We start from the raw sequence: 27,025 nt of genomic DNA, 5'->3' as shown, positions 1-27,025 counted from the left end.
GTGGTTCTGATTAGGAAAATGTAAACACATGTTGGTTTTCAAACTCTATTTCAGTCAAAAAGCGTGTAATTTCGATCCTTGTTATTTACTTCCTGTTTAAGATATCTCCCAAATTTTAGTTTATCTTGTTCCCATATAAAGAAAATGTATAAGAGACGAAGGATTGAGAAGCTACTATAGTCTACAATTGTCTATTCCCACCGTTTACATTCACTTTCGGTTTAATGTATTCAAGGTGCCACAGTTGAGCTTGCCTTGCCCTGACAAGAAAATATACATGCATGTTGATTTTCAAAACTTACTTCAGTAGAAAAGCATCTTCCATGTAATTATCTTCCGGTATTTAGATATTTACCAAGTCTCATAGTTGAATATAGCCTTTTATAACGAATATATAGACACAGATGTGACGAAACGTATGTACATAGTATACACAAATAAAAACTTACTGCGATCTCAAAGTATTTATTACGGCCGTTTACACTTCTAATCTAATTTATTTACAGTTCCAAATCTGAGTTAGCGTCTAAAAAGCGTCTACTCCAACAATATTTTTGGTGATATAATTGATTTTGATTTTTATCTCGATCAAGACAATAGGTATATGCGCAAGCTTAAAAAGGCTAATTGAGTAAAAAAATAATACATTCCTATTCCTTGTATTCTGCTTCAAACGTTAGAGGAAGAGTGGAAAATCCTTAATATAAAGTTCATTAAACATTTCAAAATAACCATTTATAGTAAATTGTACGTGTTAGAAGTCTTTCTTCTTTCTAGTGTGAGAAATATTGGCTCTCTGAGGTATGTTTTTGTCCATTTCCCTGTTTTCCCATAATCACTTTAGAGTACCTTCGACTATTTTCTCTGAATTTTGAAATAATCAGGCAAAAATTTTCAGAATTTCTTCTTCAGCCGAATTGTTCCAGCTGTTGGACAAGAAACATATTTAATGATCATTTCTATTATTTCTAAGTTTTGTGTATTTTTTTCTCAGTCTCCTTTGCTTCATTTTTGTCAAATATTTTTCGTCTATCTTTCCACTGCTGTTCCGTTGGTTCGCTATTCTTATTCTTATCCGCATAAGTTATTCTTCTATACTACTTCATATAAAATTAAGTATTGTAAAGAAAATGTCTATCCAGAACTATCACTATTTTCAAGATAGAGTGCTGTCATAAGCTTTTGTAGGCAAGTATATTTTAGTAGAGTTTAATAAAAATCAGAATGTTACGTAAAAACTTTTAAATAAAGTTTGTTTATAGAGTTTGTTGTAAGTTAGAAGTATATACTTGTAGTTTGTAGGCAATGTGTACTCAACGAAAGAGGTTTTAACGTCGCAACAAAAATGTCCACGTAATGTTAATGGTTTTATTATTTACCTCGAATGGGCTAGTTGCCATTAAATTTGTGTTAATGTCTCCTTTCGCAGTTGACAGTTAAAATTACTGTCAGTTAAAATTTCTCAAAGCTGATAAGAAAAATAAAATGTTAGATTAGCATTTTTACATATTACTATGGGAAGAATTTTCTTCTCATTGCAATTAAATGGCCAAATGTTATTTCTTAATGTTGGCGTTGATAAAATTGAGCTAATCCTTAAACGTGTCAAAAACATAATAACATATGTGCTATTGAAATAGCTGGACTATTTTAGTATCGTATTTGTGTGAAGAGAAAATAGTTTTACTTTTTTACTTTGGATAAGAACCATTGGGCTGTTTTCGGAGTGACAGTAAAACTTATGTCAATAAAACTTAAATTATATAAATATGTACAATTTTTAGTAACAAATTTATACTTTTATAACATTGAATAATGCTAACACAACATCGTTTAAAGGACGTGTTTTAAAATGTCTTTGTGTATATACAACACAATCGCATTCTTTAGGTCAATTTATTAAAAGTTTACCGTAAGTTTCAGAAATATGTTTAAACATGTTATATAATGCTAATTACATAAAAAATAAATAACAAAAATGTGTTGTTCAAGCTCTTTTTATAATGGTCTTAAATAGCATTAAATTAAATTTACGTTTTTATTTTATTTTTTCCTCTAAGAATTACACAAATTGATGTAGTTACCCTTAATTGAGGCGCTTTCTCTTTCGCTTTTTCCTGGTGGAAACTCTGTAATTGGCAGTTTGTATTGTATGACAAAGTGGACTGAGCGAGGGATCATAGAATCAGTCAAGAGGGAAGGGGGGAGGGGTTAATTGTAATTATAAACTGAGAGTAACATTAGCTCCTCCTGTATTTGGATTGAAAAGGATCTCTACACGTTGGATCTTGAAATTCGGCATTCATTTGGTTTTTAGTCAAGGAGCCTTGCATCACTTAAACAAAAATATCTGGGATTTATTTAAATATATAGAGGAATTTCTGCTAAGAAAGGAATCGATCTTCAGTCGCATTAGTTTTGGTGGAGGTTAATAGATGGGTACCAAAAGGGTTAAAATATGAAGTTATAATTGATTTCCTCATATCACATTTTTTTGCTTGACACAATTAAAAACCATATGTAAAATATGTTTACACCAATATTAAATCAGCGTCAGCTGACCTACTTGCAGTATTTTTATTTATTTGTCTAACGATGGTATAAACTAGTATTTATGTGTCTGATGGTCGGTATTAATTATTTCACATTAGGAAACTTATAAATTAAGAAAATATTATGATTTCATATTTTAACCCTTTTGTTTTATTTTGACCACCAAAACTAATGCGCCTGAAAATCTATTTCTTTATTTTGAAAAATCCCTCTATCAATTTCAAACAAATCCAGGTATCTTGCAGAATACATCAAATATACGACATTACATTATTAAATTGATGTTATTTTCTTTTTTTAACTACGAATAATTGAATTCTTACTATAACGGAAGCAAGATGCAACTTTAATGAACTAAAATGTTTATCAATTGTGTACAATGATGCTGAAATTGTTTTTTATTACCGAACATAAATATAATATCAGACTGTCCTTCATATTATAGTAATAGTTATGTACTAAATGACATACTGTTTCTGTTCTCTTTATAAAAGTAAAAGAAACATTGTAATTTTAATAACTTCACGACTGCATAGGTACATGTCATTTTTAGTCCTTTAGATTCTTAGGAATCCAAAGTCATTGTTAGTTAAAACGTATTTGTTAAACAAGGTCAGAATTTCTACAAGAACTCTTGCAAAACGTTTTATATTCAAGGCTTACTAAGTTCGTTCATAAAGTTGTTTTGTTCATTAGTTATAATAGAATAAAATTTCATATTTATTAAAACAAAAGAAACAAACTCAATGAAAACCAAATATGTGGTTACAATTATTTACTTATTATTATTAAGCTATGTAGTAAAAGTAAAATGTGAAAGCAATTTACTAGAATGATTTTCGAAAGGTATAAAACACCCGTATGTAGTAGATACGGCCATGCGGTGGTTTTGCAAATATTTATGCGTAAACAGCTCCCACTCCACCCCATACTACGTGCAAATTACACATTCCGTGCGTATAGGCCGGGATGCGATGGATGGTTTATATCTGCTGTTACAACCAGAACTATCCATTGTTTAGCTACTAAAGCTTAACGATAATGGTTTGCGTTAAAAATATAGTTTCTAAAAGTTAGATTACAAATATTTCCTTTGGTATTCTTGATCCTTTCGAACCCTCTATTTAGTGGACCCCCACCTAAACTATCAATAGAGGAAATTCGTCTATTGATTTCACGTAAAGGTTGGTTGTGTGCGTATACTTTGCACCCAGACTACTAACCTTGTAGTAATGTTGAAATAATGGCAAAAGTAGGTTTACTTTTTATTCAATTAACTATACCAAGTTGAAATGTTTCAGCTACATATAATTTTTTTAAACTAACTTTTAGTTTTGTGTAATTTCAATACTTTCAGATTTTGATATGTATATTGGAACTGAATGCTTTAAAGAGGCTTTTGTTTGTTTGGGTCATATTTTGCTTTTGAAAAAGAGTCATTCTCTTTAATATAACTTCCCTAAAGACTAAAATACATGTTAAAAGTTTTTAATCAGTTCACAAGAATGTACAAGCATTGAAATTAGAAGTTTTAACAAAGTTTTGTAATCGGGCTTGAGCAAAAACTGCAAAATGTAAGAATATGACCTCAGAGGTTTACATGTTTTTCGATGTATGATATTTTTAAATGAAATTTTATTTTTTTAAACCATGTTTTTTTAGAAAATTTTACTAAACGAAGTTGTATTTTATAAATTTGAAACATTTCTATCCCTTTAGTTATCTTTTACATATGTATTGTATTCTAAAACCTTCACAGTGGGTATGATATATGAAAAATGACTCTGCGGTTTTTGGGGAGGGTCAAAATACTCCCAAATACTAACTGAAGTGCATAAATTCGCAATGTGTGGCCAACATCGTGTTTATATTTTTTGCTTCAAGGAAAGGTAGTGGATTTTAAGAAGCTGGAACAGTTTTAGTTTTTAAAAAAACCTGACACAAACGAACAACGTTTTCATCACATTTGATTCTTTATTTCCAACGGGTTATCCAATTCACAAAGTTAGACTGTAGTTTACAGCAACGTAATAAATATAAATTAAAGAATAATAATGATATACAGAAAATAAATCTACAATGAAACACAACAAGGCGCACAATTTGCAGTAAAATCACCTTGAAGAGCATCCAGTTGTTACTATGATCAATGAGACTATAAAAAGGTTCAGTAACGTTACTAAAACGAGTAAAAAGAGGCTCGTGAGGGGTAGAACTATTAATAAGTTCAGGAGCTTTAGAAGGATCCTAGAACGTTAGCGAGTCCTCTCAAAGGTCGTTTACTCTAATGAGATTCTGGAATGGAAGGCAGTATAAACAACAATACAATTAGTTTCACTTCTGCGAAGTAGGGAAAAAATCCAATCTTGTGTACCCGACAATTATTATAGCATCGTTTATAATACACTAAATAGTTGGCCGTGGCCCGTGATCAAAAATGAACAGTGTTATTAATTGTTCATTATTATGTCTCTATTTATTTCACCCTTTTAAATTTTAGTTAAAATAGTACACTGATACATTAATGGCTCCGAATTGTTTAGTCCTTTATCTGCTCTATTTATAAAGTATGATATCAACATGTATGCAAACAATTTTTTTAATAATAATATTTGGACATTTGTATGGTTTTTAAACATTAGTTCTCTATAAATCCAATATTAAAATGTTTATTATAACCAAGTAATCCATTTCTTGTAAACGAAGAGATTGTTATTTATAATAAGTTACACAATACTCGAAAATTATGTAATTAAATTTTGTATTTCTAATTTGTTTAGTAGTTTTATTTTTATTTTATTTTCGATTTACACTAGCACAAGGTTTTTTATCCTTTTTAGTTCTATTAGTAAGAAGGATGCCCCTACAGTAGCGAATATTAGACTACTATAAAGGATATTAATAGTGTATATTAGGGTGCTAACGAGGATATTAGAAGTAGATACCTCTACGTTAATGGACATTAGGTACTTAGTACTTAGAAGGCTATTAGCAACAGATGCCTCTACTGTAGTGTATATAGTGTATATTAGGGTACTAACGAGAATATTAGTAGTGGATGCCCCTACAGTGTAAAGTCAGTCTCACGTTAAACTGGGCACAGCTAAAATTGCAAAGCTATTATAATTGTAATTGCATATACTAGAGCTATTTTAATAAATGAATAAATCAATTGTGTAAAATGTAAATGGACATTTACGCTTGGAAGTGCACTGTTATAAAAAAAATAATTTTGGATGTCTAAGTCCGCATCCGTAACTTCTCCTGCTTAATTTGAGGTACAACTATTTCAGTTGGTAGAAGGTTGGCTTTGAAAAACTCTGCGCTAATATGGTGTTGAGGCTCCAACTAAGCTGTTAGATCGCTCTAGATAATAAAAGTTTAGATGAATCTAACCTAAAAGGAGCATTTTTTTTTTTTTTTTTTGGAAACTGAATCAACGTAAATAATAATCTTTGAAAACCCTCACCTTTAGAATTTGTCTTGGGCTGTGAAAGGTCCTTGTGGTTAGCGAGTTTCCAAGTTTCAAACTTTGGGACTGTTTCCAACAATGTTATCAACCTTCAACTCTATGCGTCTAAGGCAAAATATTGATACATACTAATCCTCACCGACCTTTTATATGCAAAGTATACTTAAATTCAGAAGAACAGTATTCACTTTGATCGATTTTATCACAAATTTTGAGATGTTATAACTAATGCAAACGTTGAAAATTTCGTTTTCCCATAAAATACGATAACTCTAGCAAAAAAAGCTATTTTTTTATTTTTTTGCACTTTTTCCCATTCAGTTACTTTCTACATTTTTCAAAAACCAACAATGTTCACAGGATGGGAGTAAAGAAATTTCTAATGAATGTTTTAATCCCAGAGGAAAGGTTTTTTCCATTCATACACCCTTACTTAGTTTATAAAGTACAGACATAAAACTTTATCTTTCTATTGTGGAAAGAATAGGAGGAATTAGTGATAAGTGAGCGAGAGCTATCATTAATTTAATACACTAAGCCCTCTAATATTACTAATTCACGTGTTATAATAGCAACAATAGAATATTTCTTGCATCAAACTTTTTTCCCGAGTCCCACGTGATTCGTCTTCCTAGGCGCGACCTCTTGGTAAATTAATGGAAAGCTTAACATACACAAATACAAATACTGTATGGTACTCAACGAATACGAAATAAATACAAATATTATAAATCAAATAGGCTAATTTTTTTGAGAATGTGTGTAAAAGGTATGTTGTAAAACATTCTTTTCAAACAAAAATATGTAAAAAAATTAATGAAAATACTGGTGACAGTGCAACGTAAAATGTATAAACAATATAACAATCGTTTATCAAAAATAAAACAGTTTAATATATTTCGAAAATTAACACAGCTTGTGCAAAAATTATTATTTAGTGTTTCCAATTTACGTTGATTTTAACGTGATGAATTCACTGCGAAAGTTTTAGGGAGACCGGAACCCGTGAACATTTTTGGATGCTCATATTTGATGAAAACGGAACCCAAGAGAGGATCGATCCACGGCTCTACAAATATTGCTGAGTAAACCGCCTCTTGACCCCTCATTGCCAGTGTTCATATGCTTATGACTGATTAAAACGGAACCCAAGAGAGGATCAATCCACGGCTCTACAAATATTGCTGAGTAAACCGCTTCTTGACCCCACATTGCCAGTGTTCATATGCTTATGATTGATTAAAATGGAACCCAAGAGAGGATCGATCCACGGCTCTACAAATATTGCTGAGTAAACCGCCTCTTAACCCCTCATTGCCAGTGTTCATATGCTTATGATTGATTAAAACGGAACCCAAGAGAGGATCGATCCACGGCTCTACAAATATTGCTGAGTAAACCGCCTCTTGACCCCTCATTGCCAGTGTTCATATGCTTATGATTGATTAAAACGGAACCCAAGAGAGGATCGATCCACGGCTCTACAATTATTGCTGAGTAAACTGCCTCTCGACCCCTCATTGCCAGTGTTCATTCGCTTATATTTGATTAAAACCGAAATCCGGGAGAGGGTCGATCCACGGCTCTACAAATATTGCTGAGTAAACCGCCTCTCGATCCCTCATTGCCAGTGTTAATATGCTCATATTTGATTAAAACGAAACCCAAGAGAGGATCGATTCACAGCTCTAAAAATATTGCTGAATAAAGTGCCTCTCGACCCCTCATTGTCAGTGTTCATTTGTTCATAATTTATAAAACCGGAACCCGGGAGAGGATCGATCCACAGCTCTACAAATATTGCTGAGTAAACCGCCTCTCGACCCCTTATTGCCAGTCTTCATATGCTTATATTTGATAAAATTTAATCCACGGCTCTACAAATATTGCTGAGTAAACCGCTTCTTGACCCCTTATTGCCAGTGTCCATACTCTTATAGAAGTTTCATAACTCTGAACAATTATTAGTAATTGTTATTAACATACTATATAATTCATGTAAGCCATCTATAAATAAATAATGACATAACGATTAGCCTATAAACAAGCAATTCTATTGATTATAAGCGACTTAAAAATTTGCCTGCATCAAAAATGTCTTTACTTGGAGAAAAGAATAAGAGGTATTTTTAAGATTATGCACTCTTCGTGGCAATTCCGTCGCTGACAATTCTCGGAGGTTCTTTTCTCTAATGAACTCATTAGAAATGTATATTATATTGAGTAGAAGGCCATAAATAGTTTCTATGAACCATTCAGTCCTATGGAGATTGTAAGAAGTTTATTTACGAATATATTTAATAACTTAAGAGGTGAGTCCGTAAATTTCTTTCCTGTGTGTATCCCACTTTAGTTTGTTCACACTTTATATCAAAAACAGTTTGACGTACAACGGATATTTAGCAACAAAGTTCATTTACTAAATAGTGCGGTACAGCCGGAATGTGGGACTTTTTACCCCAGTGCTTAACCGGAAGTAGACTAAAACTGCTAGAAGTAGACGCTTTCGACGTACTTCTCAGTTCTTACTACGCATACGTCTTTTTTCAGTGTAACAATAAATCCCAACTATGCGCACCGGAAATGTAATTAATTCAAACCAGAAGGATCCTTATAATTAGCACCACGCATGGAACGCTTTATTTTCCAAAGCCTGTTACGGAAAGAATGAGTGTACTCCCAGTAAACTTTTACAAATCTGTATTTATGTTAATGTTAAATGATCAAATTTTTAGTTTCTGGAATGTAAAGTCTTTTTTAATTTATATAATGAAGTAGATGTCTCATGGTTATGTAAAAAATTCTGTTGTATATTGTACACGATTTGTACAAGTGTAAGACTTCTTAATAAAAAAATAATTTTCCTAATAAACCCCAAATGTGATTATTAAACATTTGTTTTCCATCAATGTGTTTCCATCAATCATTAAATTTCCACGAGGAAAATTGACTGTTAAGGTCAATCTGATATTAACGTCCAAATGCGAGATTCTGCGTGTTAGCCAATTACCATGAGGAATTTCTTATATGAATATTTTAATTACTAAGAGTCGACTGTACAGGCAGTCATGTTGATTTTAAACCTGTAATAACAGTTTAAACCTCATACATCATGCCTTTAAAGTGAAACCTCTTTTATACTTTCACGAAAAAAATAAGAGCGTAAACGTTTTTGAGGTGTACCATGCCTCTTCGGACGTTAAACTGAAGATATTTTCTCTACAGCTATCTCTAAAGAAATTATTTAGCTTTCAAACTTGAGGAAAACGTTTTCATCAACCACTAGACATACAATTCAATGAATAAAAAACATTAAATTAGTAAAACTGTCATGGATAGGGAAATATCACGAAACTATTTATTGTTCGAGACCCAAAATTTATTGTAAAAGCACACAAAACCAATTCATAGAATCGATTAAGGAATTTATTTTACGAAATAAATTAATGATCAGTCATGTTAGTTATTGAGGGGTTTAACTGGAGTATCGAAAGAGTTAAAACATGTAAACGTAGAGGCATTCCCTTAGGTAATTTACCCTCTTTTTTGCTTGACTTAAATGAAATCTTCAGGCAAATAAAACAGACTGTGTTCTACAATGTGTTTAGTACTGTGCTGTTATAACTGTTATTGAGGTAAAAGCCTGTTAATAGGTGGTTACAGTTAAAGATATAAGACTAGAAACTTTTACCATTTTGCATATTTTACTCTTACGCTACCCTCAGATATTTACATCACCAAGTTATTAACACAAAAATATGTAGTTTAAACGATCAAATCTCCAACACTTCTGAAATATTATTAACTTTTATTTTTATAAGAACATTGAACTATTAGAAATAGTTACACTATTAAAATAATGAATACAAATATTTTTGCCTTGTAATACTGTGTGTGTATCTACGTTTTAAAATGTTAAGAAAGCGCCATTTTTTTAAATAAAACTTACGGAAGGGTATACAATAAGTTAATCAGGGGGTTTATTTAACTTAGGAGATTATCATGTAAAATATTAGGTGTTCACAATTAGGGGATAGGAAGGATTTGGTGATTGTTTAAATTCGGAGATGAGGTTTCCAAATTTCACGTTCCCAGCTGTATCTGTTCTCGAGAATCGTGCGGCTCGTAATGGTGAAAAAGTGAAAAAAAAACAAAATGGCGACTGAATAAATTAACTATTAAGTTTTGGAATGTTGGAATATATTTATGTTTTCTTTTGGTTCAGGAATAATACTTGAAAAGATTGGTACATCGTGTATAATAATATACTGTATAATATTTTTAGGAGAGAACTTCATTAATAAATTTTATTCGGTGTATTAAATTGAAGACAATAAAACTATTAGTGCAGAGATGTAAAGATATCAAACTGTTCACGACAGTCTTGAATATGACTTACGATATGGAATTAACATGACTGACGAGGTTGAGGTATGCACATTGTAATCGTGAATACAGTGTGATACATGACGGTATGGCTCAACCATACGTCTCTGTTCTGCATAATTGTATGGTTATATACATTGCATAATGCTTCAAACTATTGCAATCTGCTAAATGCCTACTGCATAATTTACGTGAATTTTCCATCATATAGTCAGGTTATATAACTCTGATGTGGGTGATGGACAATAAGTAATATTTAGATTCAACTTGCAATAAGTGAATCTTATTCCAAATTTGGCTGAACAAAGTTTTTTTAATGCGGGTGTCTACTTTCTGATATATATTTAAGAAAGAATTTACTGACATGTCCTGAAGTAAAAGGAGGATAAATATAATCTTGCACATAATCTTGTAAAACAAAAACATGAAAAATAAGAGCATTTTTATTGCGATTAGTAGTTTAAAGTTGTATGGCTATTTTCCCGCGTTATTTTATTTTATATTTTAGTTTATAACCTATATTACACTATGGCTACTTTCTTATATTCTTCACGAGTGGGAAAAATATCCTTCATTGCGTAAAGTATTAATCTTATATTTATTAATCTTTTAAACCAGTTTCGAGAGAAGATGTGCTAACGACTTAGATGTGAGTCATCGCAGAATGGAAAACATACGAGTATGACAAACTGGGTTGAATGGCGAGCCGCATTGTACTAGAGAAAAGTGAGGATAGTTACCAAAATAGTACCTACTGTTATGTTCAATCTGTTTTTATCATGTCACTTACTAAAGCTTTTAGGTCTAGAACAGAGAACACTAGTTGTTTTTTCGTGATTTTCCAAAGCAGATTAACAAATCTTAACCAAATTAACCAAAAATACTATACTCTGTATAATGACATAGCTTGGGGTGTGTAGACGATGAAACTTACAAGGACCCGGGACTTACTGACCCAACACGGGAAATAAAACTAATTATCAGTCCAATACATTTTAGTGATGAAATGAATAAAACTACAGAAACATTAGTGCCTAATGTTTAAAATTAATTATAAATCATAAATAATAAATTGGCTGAGCGTTATTGAAACCTATCCCTTGAGGGACAGGAAATATTCCTGTCTGTCTATATGTAAGCAACCTCATTCTTCCTATATCCACAGGAGCACCTATTGGTTCTACATCACTAACTTTTTAACAGTGCAATGTAATCGTACGTTATTTTTATTCTGTAAGACTATTCTTATCTCTTGAAGAAACTGCTTATTTCAATTTTCGAGACTAATGTATTTGCATTTAGCAACACATTTTTTAGGAACTTTACTATTAGTTCTTAGTTTAATTCACACATCGCAAGTGATTCAGTTTAAAACGTTGTCCAATATGCATTAATATGATATATTGATCAAGTAGTTCAAATACCAAAAAACAATCACCTCTTATTTTATTACTAAGTAAGGCATAACAGTAAATAATTAATCAAAGCATTAATTAAATTTAAAATGTTGTTTAGGGGTCTAACTTAATACAGCATTCTATGACGTGTTTTATATTAATCTTAACAGAACATGACAGTATCCAAAACATTGTCAAGACCATATTAATTCTAAATACGTAGCATTCTCATATTGTTGTGGAGAGGGGAAACACACATTCACCACATACAGGTGCAAGCAGACACATAAGCCAACAACACAAAACAATAACAGAGATAGACAGTAGAAGTAAACACAAACGAAAGCGCAGAAGTCAAGCGAAAAGCAAACTTAAAATACAGCTTCCACTCACCAGTGCATGAGCAGCGGCCTGGTGCTGAAATAAACATGAGGAGTCATGAAATGGCAAACACAGATGGAGGACTTAGCACAAGGAGCAATAGCACATGGAACACTGAGCGCCACTCTCACACATAACATACAATGTTGTACGAGTACTCAACACATCGTGGAACATAGAACACCTAGGTTACTTTCCCACATGTTAACATGTGGACCCAAGTCATAACAGACAAAACAGGGGAACATTTATCACACACCCTTACACACATTAATACACCAAGGTAACAGACGCGAAACACCACCACACTGATAACAGTTATCACACTGAAATTAATTCGAATGTAAAAAAGGATAGTTTTTGATAGGAAATATTTACTTAAAAGTCGTGCTTTCAATAGGAAAATACGTAATTGGTAACTCTGCAATCCAGCCGTCATTTGCTGAAATGTAGGATAAGAACATTTTACCTTCATGGTAAGGCTGCGGATCTCTTACCAAGAGGTCTCAGGTTCTATTCCCGGAAAGGTTAAGTTTACCTTAAGTTATCCAATGGGTTTGGATCGTTTTCTTTAAAAAAATGTTTTATGTAATTGGTAAAAATGTCACTGGCGTATAAGGAACCCCTTTATACAAATATCAGAACAATACAGCTCTCTATTAGCTCTACAACATGACCTTATACAACCCTAGTATTATCCCTACTGCTACATTTTGAACAGGAGAACATGAATGAACTCCGAATCTATGATTATCTATGCTCTACCAAAATAAGTAATTATGTCTCGTGTGTTTACACCGTACATTCATCAAATAGGTTTTTAATTACTAGTTAAAAAACCAACACAAAACCTAAACAAACGAAAAGTACATAAATGGCATTGATTAAAAAAATAATTTAAGACATTTTATCTACGACATGATGACAGAATATATTATCATAGATTCCAAATAAATTATTATATTAAACAAAGGCTCATTAAAGGGAAGTTATCGGATGCAAACATAAATAAGTACATATTTTAAGGAAATTTGTATTGAACGGTGAGTGTTAGAATGTAACGAGGGAGTGATGTTTGTATGCTTTTAACTAGGACTAAATATTTAGTTTTTGTAGTCAGGTTATTGTAATTTATAACATTAATAATTCATAAATGCAATAGTATAATTTTAGGACCAAACTAACGGGATTTCCATTCTTGCCTGTACCAGTGCAGTGCTGACATACAGTCTCCAATGTCAAATTGTATTTATCCATCGTATAAGGGAGTTCTGGGGATGATTATAAGTTAACAAATATCAGTTGATATAATAACACATGATGACATGATTATTGAGACACTGAGATGGAAATTCTCAGATCCAAATCACTTACAAAATATTTACATAGTTAGTAAGCCATCCATACTAGTATCCAACTATCGGTTGTATCCCAAAAAGGAACTTTGCACTTTTGTTTTTCTCTCAATAAATTAACATTAGGAAAGAGACTCTCCAACATAATAACACATTAAAAACAATCGCGTTTTTGTCACAATAAGACATTAAATGTCGACCTCTTTGTTGCAGCCCTGAGTGCGGTTCGGCGTGCTGCTGCTGATGAAAGCCTGATCAGTGTTGCCTCATCCTCCATTGTGCTACGTTTATAATTTATTTTGTTGTTAGCTTGTCATTTAGTTTACGTTGTTATTGTCATACATATTTATTCCTTGTTATCTGTGTCTATTGTTATATCGTTACATTGTTATTTTATATATATATATATTTATTTATTTATTTTTCTGTTAAAATTTACATATTTTATTACAGTTATTTGCTTGTTTTCTCTGCTTATTTTTATACTGTTAACTTATTGTTATTTTTTCTAAAGTTATTTTTCTAATGATTTAAATTTGAATTCTTGTTTTCGCTTGCATAGTATAGTAGTTGTTGCTTGCTTTCTTTGCATGAACTCCATTATTATATAATAGTTGTCTCACATAATTTAATTATTAATACTTGTTTTTTTAATCTTGTTACACTTGTTGGCCATCTTTATTATTTTTTGTAACAGTGTAAAATGGTGTATGCCCTTGGTGAATAAAATAAATAAATAAATGCTACTCTTTTCAATAAGTTTTAACAAATTTTGGAAAGAGTCTCACTTATTCGAAAGAGTCTCACACTTAAGTGTTAAATAAAAAGTTACCTCATAATGAATAATTGTGTTTTACGTTGAACCCTAAACCCTTTAGAGTCTGCAAACTAGGGAGAAATGTAGGTGTGATGTATTTGTAATCACTTGCATATTATATCCCTTCACAGCTTTTCCAAGAATTTTTCTGAATCTGATAAACGTACGTCTTTCAAAAATATATGTTTAATAATTCGAAAAAATGTTACTAAAAGCGAAATTTACTTAATTCTGAACTTATTTGAGTTTTGCTGGGAACGTTGCGTTACCTGCTATATTACTTACAAATCTAGTCAAATTATTTAACTCTAACACATGAAGTTGAGTGATTATATTAACAAACATTTGTATTTAAACTGAACCCTATTTCTTTACGACACTCTAAAATTAACGGTCTGTTATCTGTCAGTCTCATGTATGAGTAAGAGTTACGATCTATACCTGTTACCCAAATGCACCAGCCTTATAACAACTTTGTAAGATGTTTCAACAATAGAAATTTAATTTTCATCTTAAATAATTACTGTACCGAAATTTCACATAATGTATAAATTTCATCACATATGTCAAAGGAAACAGGATATTTCTACATCTATGATAATACTACAGAGGACATAAAAATATATCACTAGCCTATAGAAGCATAAAAGTCAAAAAAAAATTATGATATGAGTAACTTTATTATAAACTATTTTTAAACTAGAATCCCATGATCTGCATCTTCAAAATGACACTCGATTTTGAAATATATTAAAATTCACTTTGTACAGTTTATTGATGAAGATATTTTACAGAACTATTATTATATCTTGTAAATAGGAATTTCTGAAGGATAATCAATGGAAAGTCTACTGCCACACGATGAAATCTTCACTTTGGTGGCAATTATTGAAGTAACAAGTAAGGGATTTCGCTAGGGGAGCAAATTGGGTAGGGTAGTTGAACCTGACTTACAGACCTGGCCTCCGTGCCTTAACATCGTTCCAACCCTCTCACACTTATAATTGGCTACACTATACAAGCTATATCAGATTTCATAGGGTGTTTAGTCCATGATTAATTTTGTATAGATTCAGCAGATTATGTTTTCGACAAAATAGCTACTTTTTCATCAATAACGCATTAGTAATGGATTCCCAATACGATGTACGGATTACTTCAACCCCATTGTGTAAAAGCCATATGGCGGTCCAAGTAATCTGCAATGGTGGCAATCATGGCAGGCGAGTAATTTGTCAATGTTGGGTTGCAAGCCTGCAGCCTGCATTTGGCGGTGACACACACGTTTCGTTGTCCAGTATAACTCCATTCGTCAAAACTGTGTTCATTTCTCTAATCATATTATTTATGCTAAATGTTTACCTTGAGGATCCTGTTAAAGGTGCTTGTTTTATTTATTGAAGAACATTTTCATTTATATATTTAATAATACCCAATCAGGCTTTGCATTACTGTGGTAATGATAACCACTGCTCATGATTATAAAGTCTAAACAATTTCTTACCAAGATATATTGCAAGTTTTTCGAAATAATAGTTTTTATACATTTATATAGGTTGAAATGACTTAAAGTTCAAACATATACGACATAAATTGACTACGGAACTCTAGTGGTGACTACATTAGTTTCAACGTAATATATTGTTCTAATTAACGGGGTTGTCTTAATTCACCGTTCTTGTTTAAATTTCTCGAAACCTGTACTAAGAATTGTACTTTAAACGCGCTCCAGAAAACTCCAGAAAAAGAGCTATGGGGATCAAACTTGTTCACAACTTCATCTGTAGTAGTACGCACTACACTTATTGATTTACGAATGGTAACTTCATATTTGTATGACGCAAAAATAAAAAATAACACTTTACATTTATTTTTTTGTTTAAAACTTATTATTGAGAATTGATTATTTGAACAAATAAGAGGACTCTGAACAATTTCCATTGTTATTTATGTTAGAATAATAGAGCACTAAGTTATGAGGATTAATATGCACCGTCTTCTTCGGGTGTAAAAATGCGTTTTGCACCTGATGTAGAGGATAGATTCCAATCCTAGAAACGTAGTGTTCTATTTTCATAACTTGTAACATCTGATAGTAAAAAATAATGCAATTTAATTTTATGTATATTTTACTATGTTATGTTATGATACATCATTCCAAAAATTAAATAGAAAAAGGAGAAACATTATACTAATTTTAAATGAATGCAAAAACTTCCTCGTACAAATTATTTTCAAAAGTAATTATCAATTAATTACATAAATATATATATATATATATATATATATATAAATATTTAACTATGCAAAAGTTTTATAAAATGTAAAGAATGTAACTTTCAAAAAGAGATAATATTAAACTGAACTTTAGAAGCTGTACCAGATCCCTAGTTTCTTATAGTTCTACAAATACCGTAACGGAACATAATCGTTGGATTCAGGATGCAGAATATGATGATTAAAATGTGTATTTTAGTGGCATTAAATAGAATATGACGATTGAAATACGCGTTGAATGTGGCAGTATACATAATATAATGGTTGAAATTCGCGTTATATGTGGCGGTATACAGAGTATAAAGATTTAAATATGCATTAGAGGAAAATAACTCGGTAACGACAAGACCCTGCTCTAAGTAAATGTACCACAACATACTCGTTTAAGCAGCAATATCAAGCACGATATAAACGATTTGAGATTGGAGTCTACACTATCTGAGTCACCTCAGTATCCAACTACTGTGATACCGGTAACAACAACTCCTGTACCACCCTCAGTATCGGATAACTCGCATCCCTCGTGTCGGATACGGCATCATGACGCTTAACACAACCCACAAATCTGTGGATACCCTATGCCTATTAAATATTCAGTCGCTTCCAATGCGTAAAATGTCGTATGGTCCTGGACGACATGAATATCGTACTTTCGAAGAGACGGCCACTTGATTGGAAATTGTATGATATGAAAATATTATTCCTCATCTGATATTCAAAGCAGAGTCTTTCCTCTCTACTCAGGTTACGGTATGTCAAACGATGTCAAAGCCGTCTAAACATTATATAAAAATATATAATAAAATAAATTACATACAATACGGGTGTGTTTTTAATTATTATACAAAACTAATTTTATAAAAAACCACATTTATAACCATATTAAAATAACTCATAAATGTAAAAACATTTTGTATCCTCGACTATTTATAGTAATTCGGTGACAATAAATGTGCCAAATAAACATTATGAATATATAACATTTAAAGAAATACTTATAAATCACATAATGCATTACTAGTACGTTATTTTTACCATTTTTATTGAGGAATAACGAACGCATTAAGTGTATTAAATGTTTCCAGAAATATTAACAGGAAAAATATAATATTTTCAATTTGAAACGTCTCTATTAGGTTACGTTTACATAAGGCCCTCACGGGTTATGTGGTTAGCGCATAGGAAACGCCAGGGAAGTAGATCATGTCAAATGCACTTAGGGTTCAACCCTGAGACCTTATCTGTGGAACTGTACTTATGAAGGGATTCTCCACATGGAAATGCCAGAAGGGAAGTCCTTCGAAGGAATCGGTGACTGTATCCGAAGGGGGATTGCTGTCCTGTCCTAGCATTTACCGTTCAGTACCAAGCCTAGTGTCCTCTTAATTATAGAACTCAGTTTGGTTCCAATGGAAAGCGATTTATAAGTAATTACAAGCGACAAGCCGTCCAGTAAACAGTAGATACAGTAGGCATTTGAGAAGAAGGAAGTTAAATTGAATCCGTTCTTGGTTTTCCTGAGACCTACATGAAGGAGTGTAGCGAGAACGTTGTGAGTAGTTCTCTTCTGATAGTTATCAATGTATAAAGTTCGTGTAGTGTATTTTGCACGATCACTGAATAGCAAACTATAAACGAGTTACATTGGTAATAGGCTTACTGTATGGATTGTACAACAGGCCGTAAAGCGAGGTGTTACCTGTTATTACAACTAATTAAATCGCTGTCAGTGATGTATGAAGTCTGTTGTAACAACCACTAAGTATAAGAAGTTATAAAAAATCCCTGTATGTAATTAATTTTTGCACGTTTTGAGGAAACCCTCGGTAGAAGGTTTACACACATAGGATTCTTTTTAATCAGAAGGTTTTCTCTATTTGAGAAAAGGTTCATTCAGGTCATTGCAAAAGAAAATTTACACGCACTAAAAAAGCTCTTGATTGCTGGATGCACTGAAAGTTGTAGTACAAATTTTACAATCTTATTTAACAATTAAAAAAATGATATAAATAACTTAATGTTTCAAGAATTAATAAGAAAATTACACTACTTTTAAACATATCTTTTTCAATTTTTTTTAAATTTGAGTAATCGATTTCAATATTACGGTTACGCACCTGAAATTGATGGTTCTATTATTACGCACTACTTTTCTAATTTAAATTTAGTGGAATATATTATGGCATCCAATATCACGTGACTAAAATTATATGTCCAATATATTCTCCTTATAGTGTGAATAGATTTTGAATCACAGTGTGTAACATCAACAATAGAAGACAATATATTTATAGCTTATTTAAGAGAAAATCAAACAACATATAAATATACTGTTGATATTTTATATAATCTATTCAATGTTCTGTTGATTCTGTTTATGAACCCAACGTGAAACAACAGGTCTGCACCATTTCCAACTTGTTTGTCCTCTGGATTCCTTAATAAAACGAGTATATACCATACCTACCTTATTCAATCTGTACCTGTTAATATATGCCCAACACCTTAAGTTATCCAATCCAACAGAGTTAGCCATATTAAAGCAATATCAATATCCTCAGTTTTATACATTGCAGTATATTATCAACACGAATACCTATCTCTTTTCAAAGATACACACGAAACGAAAAAACAACAAATTAGAAGGTAACGTACTAACCTTATACTGGTGATTTTAATGTTGTCTACAATCGTGATTACGCAAGTACAAAATTAGAGTGATATCCTTGACAATATTTCCAAGAATACTGTATACAAGACATACAATATTTACAAGACAACAAGTGAGTACTGTACAATGATTGCGGGAGATGTTACATAAACATCACAGCATCAACAAAGATTTTCAGAAGAATTGTTAGACCAAGAAATTCAAGCAGGCTGTTACTCAGGATACATTAAGAACAAAGCGATGACAGATACTGTTTCCGGCTGACAGCCACTTCCGGCACAATAGCCTCGACAGATGATGACGTATACAGCCTTGCCGCCACTCTTCCCTCCTTCTTGTGTACAGGAATTTTTGTGTGATAGGCATCGCAATCGTATGTCAAGGCTCATCCATACGCACTTCGAAACCTTATTGCTTATAAGTATTTCCAGTATCCTTACTCTTCTGTAATTTCCAAACGGAAAGTTCAAGATGAATTTAGGACCCTATGATGTTTATCTTGATTATCCTGAAAAAAAACGCTATTTCATAGTTTGCACGTTGGCCAGTGACCATAATTTTCAATATAAATCCCACATTTCCTAAGTGAAGCTATTTCTTGTAGATAAAGCATCCCTATCACTTTCTTCCGAATTATATAAAATCCTATATTGGAAGAGACAAGTTTATGTATTTGCTTCATATTTTCCCTCTATTTTGATACAATCGCCAATCGCAAATAACATCCACGCTGGAAACACTACCGTACAGCACAAATTAATTAGTACTTAAATTTAACAAAATGTATAATATTTTGTATAGTCGTTCAAAGAACCCCAAAAATATAATTCATTCATTTCATATTTCAGAAGCTGTGACATAATGCAGTAAATTCTCAAACACAGCGCTGTAAAACCTTATTGACTATCAGGTTTTGTTGGACTGTGCAACAAGAAAGGTTGTTCAGAATAAGTAGCAATTATACTCAAACTTTAGGTCAGAAAGTTTTGTTTCAATGTGTCTAACGTCCGTTACTACAATAGCAAAAAGTCCTCGATTTTGTGAATTTGAAATTTAATTTTGATATTCTCGCCAAGTAAATAAGAAATATGTTAATTGCTTAACATCATTTTTTATCTTTTTTTATTTTGGAAAAGTGTAATTATGAAAATAATTTTCAAATCCTAAAATATTGATAAAAGAAATAACCAAAATGCTTTTCTATTCACATTTGAAAGTTAACACGTTTGCCCAGGTTCATAAAGGTAGACTTCCTCCAAAATTCAAGGATATTGTTCAAATAAACGTTATTTGAAATACTTAAACATACTTAAAATCGTCCAAGAACCTAAGATAGTTAAATATCTTAATAGTTCAGGTTTGAGTGCTACCTCACAAGTTGTGAGCAATAGACGTTGCTTACATTATAAAGCAATAACAAACGTCCGGTTTTATATATATATATATGTGTGTGTGTGTGTGTGTGTGTGTGTGTGTGTGTGTGTGTGTGTGTGTGTGTGTGTGTGTGTGTGTGTGTGTGTGTGTGTGTGTGTGTGTGTGTGTGTGTGTGTGTGTGTGTGTGTGTGTGTGTGTGTGTGTGTGTGTGTGTGTGTGTGTGTGTGTGTGTGTTTTAATAATCTTCCGAACTTAACCTAAAACGGGATATTTTCACGTTCAGACAATTCATACGGAATCCGTTAAACCACAATAGTTTTCCAATACTTACGTACGTGGAATGAGCCTTTCATTAATTCTTCAGGCAAATTTAAAATAGGTTTTCTATTCTTTTCAATAAGTTTTAAAAATAATAGTTAAATATTGTGGCTTTTATTGAGCTCCATAAATCCCTCTGTGTGTATTTTGTTTTTAAATACGTTATTATGAACAGATCGTCACGATCAGTCAACAGAGACTAGCTTTCAATAATACGTATCCTCCTGTACACCTGACGGAAAAGGGGGGAATCTGCATCGTGATTGGCAGAAACTAAACTAACTAACTTCCAGTCTGAGCAAGAGTGAGCAATACTGCATTTTATCACAGGCTGCCATTTTTTCTAAGTTTGGTGCTATCTCCTTTGTTCTTGAAGTTAATTTTTTGAATATTTTTAAATTTTACATATTATTTTGGACAACTGTATAGACATTTTGTGAGTACTATGTTTGTTCAATTCTATATATATCTTCCACTATGGAAGATGTTTTCCCGTACCTTCAAGATACGTATGTGTAACGCGTAGAAAAAGTTTTGCTCCTCTAATTTGTGGGAAAATGTAATAATTCTTTTAAACTTCAAAACATCTTGTGTGTGCTCCATGCTTTTAAATTTCTATTCCGTATGGATTCGCATGCGTTTTAACTCTATGTCATATTAGTAAATTTTATATTACAAGGTTATGCTGAATGAAATTAAGGATGTATGTACGTTTAATGCACTTTTACATTAAATTTCTCATATTTACCCAATTTTCGTAACATTAGAAAATAATTGTAGATAATTAAACTTCAACTACTGGAACCGTAACAATCTCTCATAATTAATCTCTGAAATTCTTCTATTAATTTTGCTTATTTAATAGTATCTATGAAAATTCACTAACAATGTTTTTACCAAACACTTACCATAAATTAAAAATAAAATTTCACCAAGAAAACCTTAATTGCTAAAATTTATTGCTTATGAATTGATTACTAAATAATATTGTATGTTTTACAACGAACTTTTGTTATACGTGTGAAGTAAACTTTGTGTTTACAGTATAAACATTTTCCATAACGTTTATGTAAGGTTTTATTGAAATCTGGTTGACTTTTTGTCCTAGAGTAACATCAGTACACAATGATGATTGCCAGCTGTGCTTTTAAACCCGCATAATTAACCGCTTTGAAGATAAAATCTCCGGATTAAGGTTTTTTAATGCGAGAATAAACACACGTTACGAAAAGCGTATATCATTCTGATTGCTACATTTGTAAACTAGATATGTTACTTGCTTAATCAACAATATCAATGTAATATATTTTATATATGAGTTATTAAACTCCTTTTTTAGAGATTTTAAGTATGTTCAACCCGTATTATAATAAAAGCAAAGTTTGTTGCAATATATTGTGTAAGTTATTTTTTCGTTTGTTTTCTCGAGATTCAATACGTGCCCGCAAACTAAGTCAGTTCATTTCATTTATGATGAAATGAATTTACTATGATTAATTAATTTACTATGATTTACGCATCATTAAAAAGGGTAGCATTAATACTGCAAGGTAACCACGCGCTTAACGCGTCGCTCAAGGAAGGGTTTCCATCAAGTCCCATTCTACTTGATTCGCCTCCCAAATTTAATGTACCGATGCGACGCATCTATTATTATTCGAAATTGTGTTTTTATTAGTTTTTGTTTCACAATTTTCAATACATTTAAAATATATACATATATAGCATATATTCCAATATATTTTGCGCAGTACTTTTCAGGTTCCAAAGTGAAATACCAAAAAATTTAAAACCCAATACAAAGAAAGAGGAGCAGAAATTTAAAATGTAATTTCAACAAATTGTTCGTAATGTTTTCTGTTAATCGTACCCACAAAACGTGATAACAACTCACAATTATTTGCATTGAAGCTGTTTACGCACATGTGTTTGAAAACATTACTTCTTAATCTTAGAATTTAAATATTTTTTTATTATATTATATACTGAAGTTTAATTTGTAATTGTTTACTAAAACGCTGTAATATTTATTTTGAATGAGTCTGAGTACAACTCCAACTATAAAAAAGTATATCCATTAGATTAACTTTTTAATATTAACAACGTTAACATAGTTAGAATTAACATTTTTAATACTAACTAATGTTTCTTTAAATAGTAAATATTATTATAAAAATAACGTATATAGTTTTGGAATCTTTTCATGGAAAAGCCTAAAATTTGGGATTACTTTTAATCTATGGTGGCTAAAATCGATTGGAGTATATCTTGTTTAAAAATACCTTCGTTTTCCCATGGGGACTAACTATAATAAACTGGGTTATCCCACAAAATTGCAGAAAAGTTCCCAGTTACCAGTCCACATCGGGATACGCTTATTTATAGATTTCAATCATACATACAACGTATCGAGAAGTGGCATCTACTTCACCATGAGGTAGAAAGTCTAAAATATAAACCCCAAAGTAGTTACTCATATCCAAGATGGATAAATTGTGTTACCTTCATTCGCATAAGTTTAAAAAAAATCTAAATCTGTGATGCAGCAGTATCATAATCTGTGGCAATAGCCCGAAACACTGGTGGAAAACGTATGTAAAATATGATATGAATTGGAGGAAACAGCGTTTGATTCTTTTTGGTCAATCCAATTCCTCAACGTTCCCAACGGTAATCAACAATTGAAGGGATCCCTCCCTCCCTTCGGCTCTTCCCTCCCTTCAACCCTCTCCATCCCACCCAATACTTTTCTTCTCTTGCATGCCGTTTCCAGTCTGTTTGGGCATAGAGAAGCCTGGTATATTCAGGTTGACTCAGATTGAATAATTAATAATCGACCTTGACAACCAGTCTATACACGAGACTAATAACTATGTGGTTCGGATCCACGTGTTTCTGTAGGCCCCATAATTCCTCTTGTCCATTGGCTAGTCAAAGTCCTCTTTAAAGATTAGTTGATCTCATATGCTAACAAGACTATATAGGGCACTCATACTCATTGTACATACCATAATTTTCACGCCATTAAAGGAATTCACGTTTAATAAACCTTTATAAATAGATTAAGTTTTCCGTTAAGTGTATTTTGTCTTTATATTTTAAATTTGTATTCTTATAGGGAGTGCACGCAATAAAGCATTTGAAATTTATGCAATTTATACTTGCTTATATACTGACAAGATAGGCAGGAGTCGCGTAAAATACTTTGCTAAGATTGCATGCAAAATGTCAAGCTACATATCATTTTTTTTATATGCCCTGCAGTCAGAAAGACATACAACATACAGAAAATACATTTTTGCATCCCCCCGGCTGTCAAAAACGAAATTTTATCAGCCTACTAAGTGACTTCAATGGCGCTCAGCCAAATTCTATAGTTGGACATGGAACATCTCAGAGCTCACTGTTATTTGCGTAGAAATGAATTGTATTACAAAACTATTAAGTCTGCAGATGTCCTTTTTGCCGATATAATTTGCCACATGATATATTTACATTTTTTCATTGAGCTAGATTACATAGCAGTGTTTAAATAATAAAGTATCCTGCGAGGTATATTTGTAGAGTAATACAATGCAAGAGTGCGTTTAAATCAGATCCTGTCACCAAATTTTAACACTGACTTTCAATTTACTGTTTCTTATTTTTACTGTATAAGTGACCTTCATTTGTTAAAATGTCACATGTTACAATCTCACATGGTTGTACTCAGTTTGTTTACAAATTTATTTATTCCAGAACCGCTCCATGCCACCATGGTTACACATGAAGCTTCAAGCAAAATTTCAAGTTTATACGTCAGTGTTTTTTCGAGATATCCCGCGGCTGTACGGATACAAATGAACCAGTGATATACTTTGCTAACGCTCGGCCAACAAGCAGTACTTAATTTGTATACATAACTTTATTTGTTATACATTATTTGACTGAGACATTAAACGAATGATACTACAGTATGTACGTACAATCAATTCTTAAAGTAAAACATAATCAGTTAGTTTCAATTTCTCAGAAGTATACAGTAAACGGAACAGAAATATGAAGGAGCATAATATATTTTCGTACTTATAATAGGGGTATATCCAATGGGGAAACAACTCTTAAAATGACATTATTTGTAACCATGGTTGATCTGCAAGTTGAAAACTAAAACAATACTAAATAAAAATTTATAAAAAGTAAAGATTTGCGGGAATTATTCTTTTACGATTACTTATATGTTTAGAAACATTGCAAAACTTCACTCTTACTCTCCGTTGCCTCGTCATTTAAAAATTTACGTTATTTAAACCTAGTATTTTAAACAACTTATGTATGGCTTCCAAGTCTCAGATATGTAAAAAAAAGTATGTAAAGTAACAAAACTGAACTATCATGCATTTCATAAAGATATATTCCACTATATTTATTTTAACTTAATGGAAATTTAAATGTAAAAATACAATAAACCTATAAAAATAGTAAATACATACCAAAAATTCAAACAATTAAAACAGTCAAATTTACAGTGTGCGTCCCACATTACTGCACGGAGGGATAGTAACAACATATAAAAGTTCATAGGTTGTGCGTACACAATTTTAAATAAATATTTTAATTAACTCCCTGTGTAGTAGCTATTCGAATACATATGTAGATTCTAGGCTCCAAAGCAGGGCACAAGACCATACTGCCACGGTGGCTGCACATATGCAAAGTGGCAAACTGTAAACAGTAGGCGAACGCAGGCCTGGAGTATTCTTGCATATTATGTGAGCAAAGTCCTCTCCAGATAGTGTGATAGAGAGTATCAGAACCGGGGAACCCATTACCCCACCCAGGCCCTCCCTCCACCCGTATCCTCTATACATCTCTTCCGACTACTTTCATCTTGTTTTACATGTTTTTGATAACAAGTTGATTATTGATTAAAGGTTCCCTGAGCGAATGCAAACACTTTAACTTGATACAATTTATAATTATCGCACCAATTTAAAAATAGTATTCGTGGATTCGCCTGAAGATTAAAGTTCATTTCGAAAAGCCTTGGACACAATAAAAATGAATACTGGAAATTTTGTGATCATTACTACGTGAGTCAATCAAATTTGAGTATTAATATTTATTAAATTTAATTAGAATAAGAATATTATTATTAATATAAAATACCAATATTTGTAAAGTGTAAAGAATTATAGCTTCTTGCGTAATCGTGTGTTTTCTGTTGTTTGTGTATTTTGTACTATTACATTTAAACTAATAATGCAAAAAAGTTTTTTTTATTGAAAATATCCCTAAATATATATATATATATATATATATATATATTTTTTTTATTTTGTCTTGTAACAACCAAAAACTCTATATATTTATCAAAAACCCTGCACTTGTCACAGATTCAATCAAGCCTTTTAAATCAAATATTGTTTTTCAAAACTAATTCATTTTTACTCTTGTATGAATATTTCACAAAAGAAAGTATCTTTCTAGTTTTTAACTTTGCTCATTTAAACCTATAGCACGGAACCTATTTCATGGAAACGTATACTACTACGATCGCGCATGCCCACAAGACACTCGATCCTCTCAGGAGCACGTGGTACACGTGGTACAGTCCAAGCTAAATGTAAATGATGTTACTGTAAATGTATTAAAACCGACTTTGTTTTGCTACATACGAGTCATACGAGGTGGGGACTGCTGAGTCATACTCCACCCACCAAGCTTAACGCTAGCTGGCGTGGTCTTTTCTGTAACTCTCTATTATTTTCGCAGTTTAACACCCTATCTTGTACATTATTTTCTTTTTTACATTTTCTTGAGTTTCCTTACGTGCACTACGTTTGTAGTAACGCGTGAACGACTATATTACAACCCCCACAGTTGAAACTGCTACAGTTATTGTTATTATTTATTCACTCTGAGTACCATTGCAATTTAATGTATCAACAAAATATTAATTAACTTATGTATTATAAAAATAGACTCTAACATCTTTCGATGAATTTAAAAAATGGTAGTAGCAAATTTAAGATGTCCACCATT

The 27,025-nt window shown here is 31.9% G+C and overlaps 1 protein-coding gene across 2 annotated transcripts in view; it reads right to left on the bottom strand.

Moving 5' to 3' along the window:
• The window catches only part of LOC124355061 (sodium/potassium/calcium exchanger Nckx30C), a 495,401-nt gene that overhangs the window by 341,220 nt on the left and 127,156 nt on the right, over positions 1 to 27,025 (bottom strand). Inside the window, exon 2 of one of the 2 annotated variants that reach the window (XM_046805974.1) lies at positions 12,202 to 12,225. The exons of the other annotated variant lie outside the window; for it this stretch is intronic. Within the exon in view, the coding sequence (XP_046661930.1) occupies positions 12,202 to 12,225 (24 nt within the window). The remainder of the gene's footprint in view (positions 1 to 12,201; positions 12,226 to 27,025) is intronic. 2 annotated transcript variants of the gene reach the window in all.

The sequence above is a fragment of the Homalodisca vitripennis genome, chromosome 2, assembly GCF_021130785.1.
Source record: "Homalodisca vitripennis isolate AUS2020 chromosome 2, UT_GWSS_2.1, whole genome shotgun sequence".
Lineage (NCBI taxonomy): Eukaryota > Metazoa > Arthropoda > Insecta > Hemiptera > Cicadellidae > Homalodisca > Homalodisca vitripennis.
Note: the sequence above shows the minus strand (reverse complement) of the source record. Positions and strands in the feature narration are given on the sequence as shown.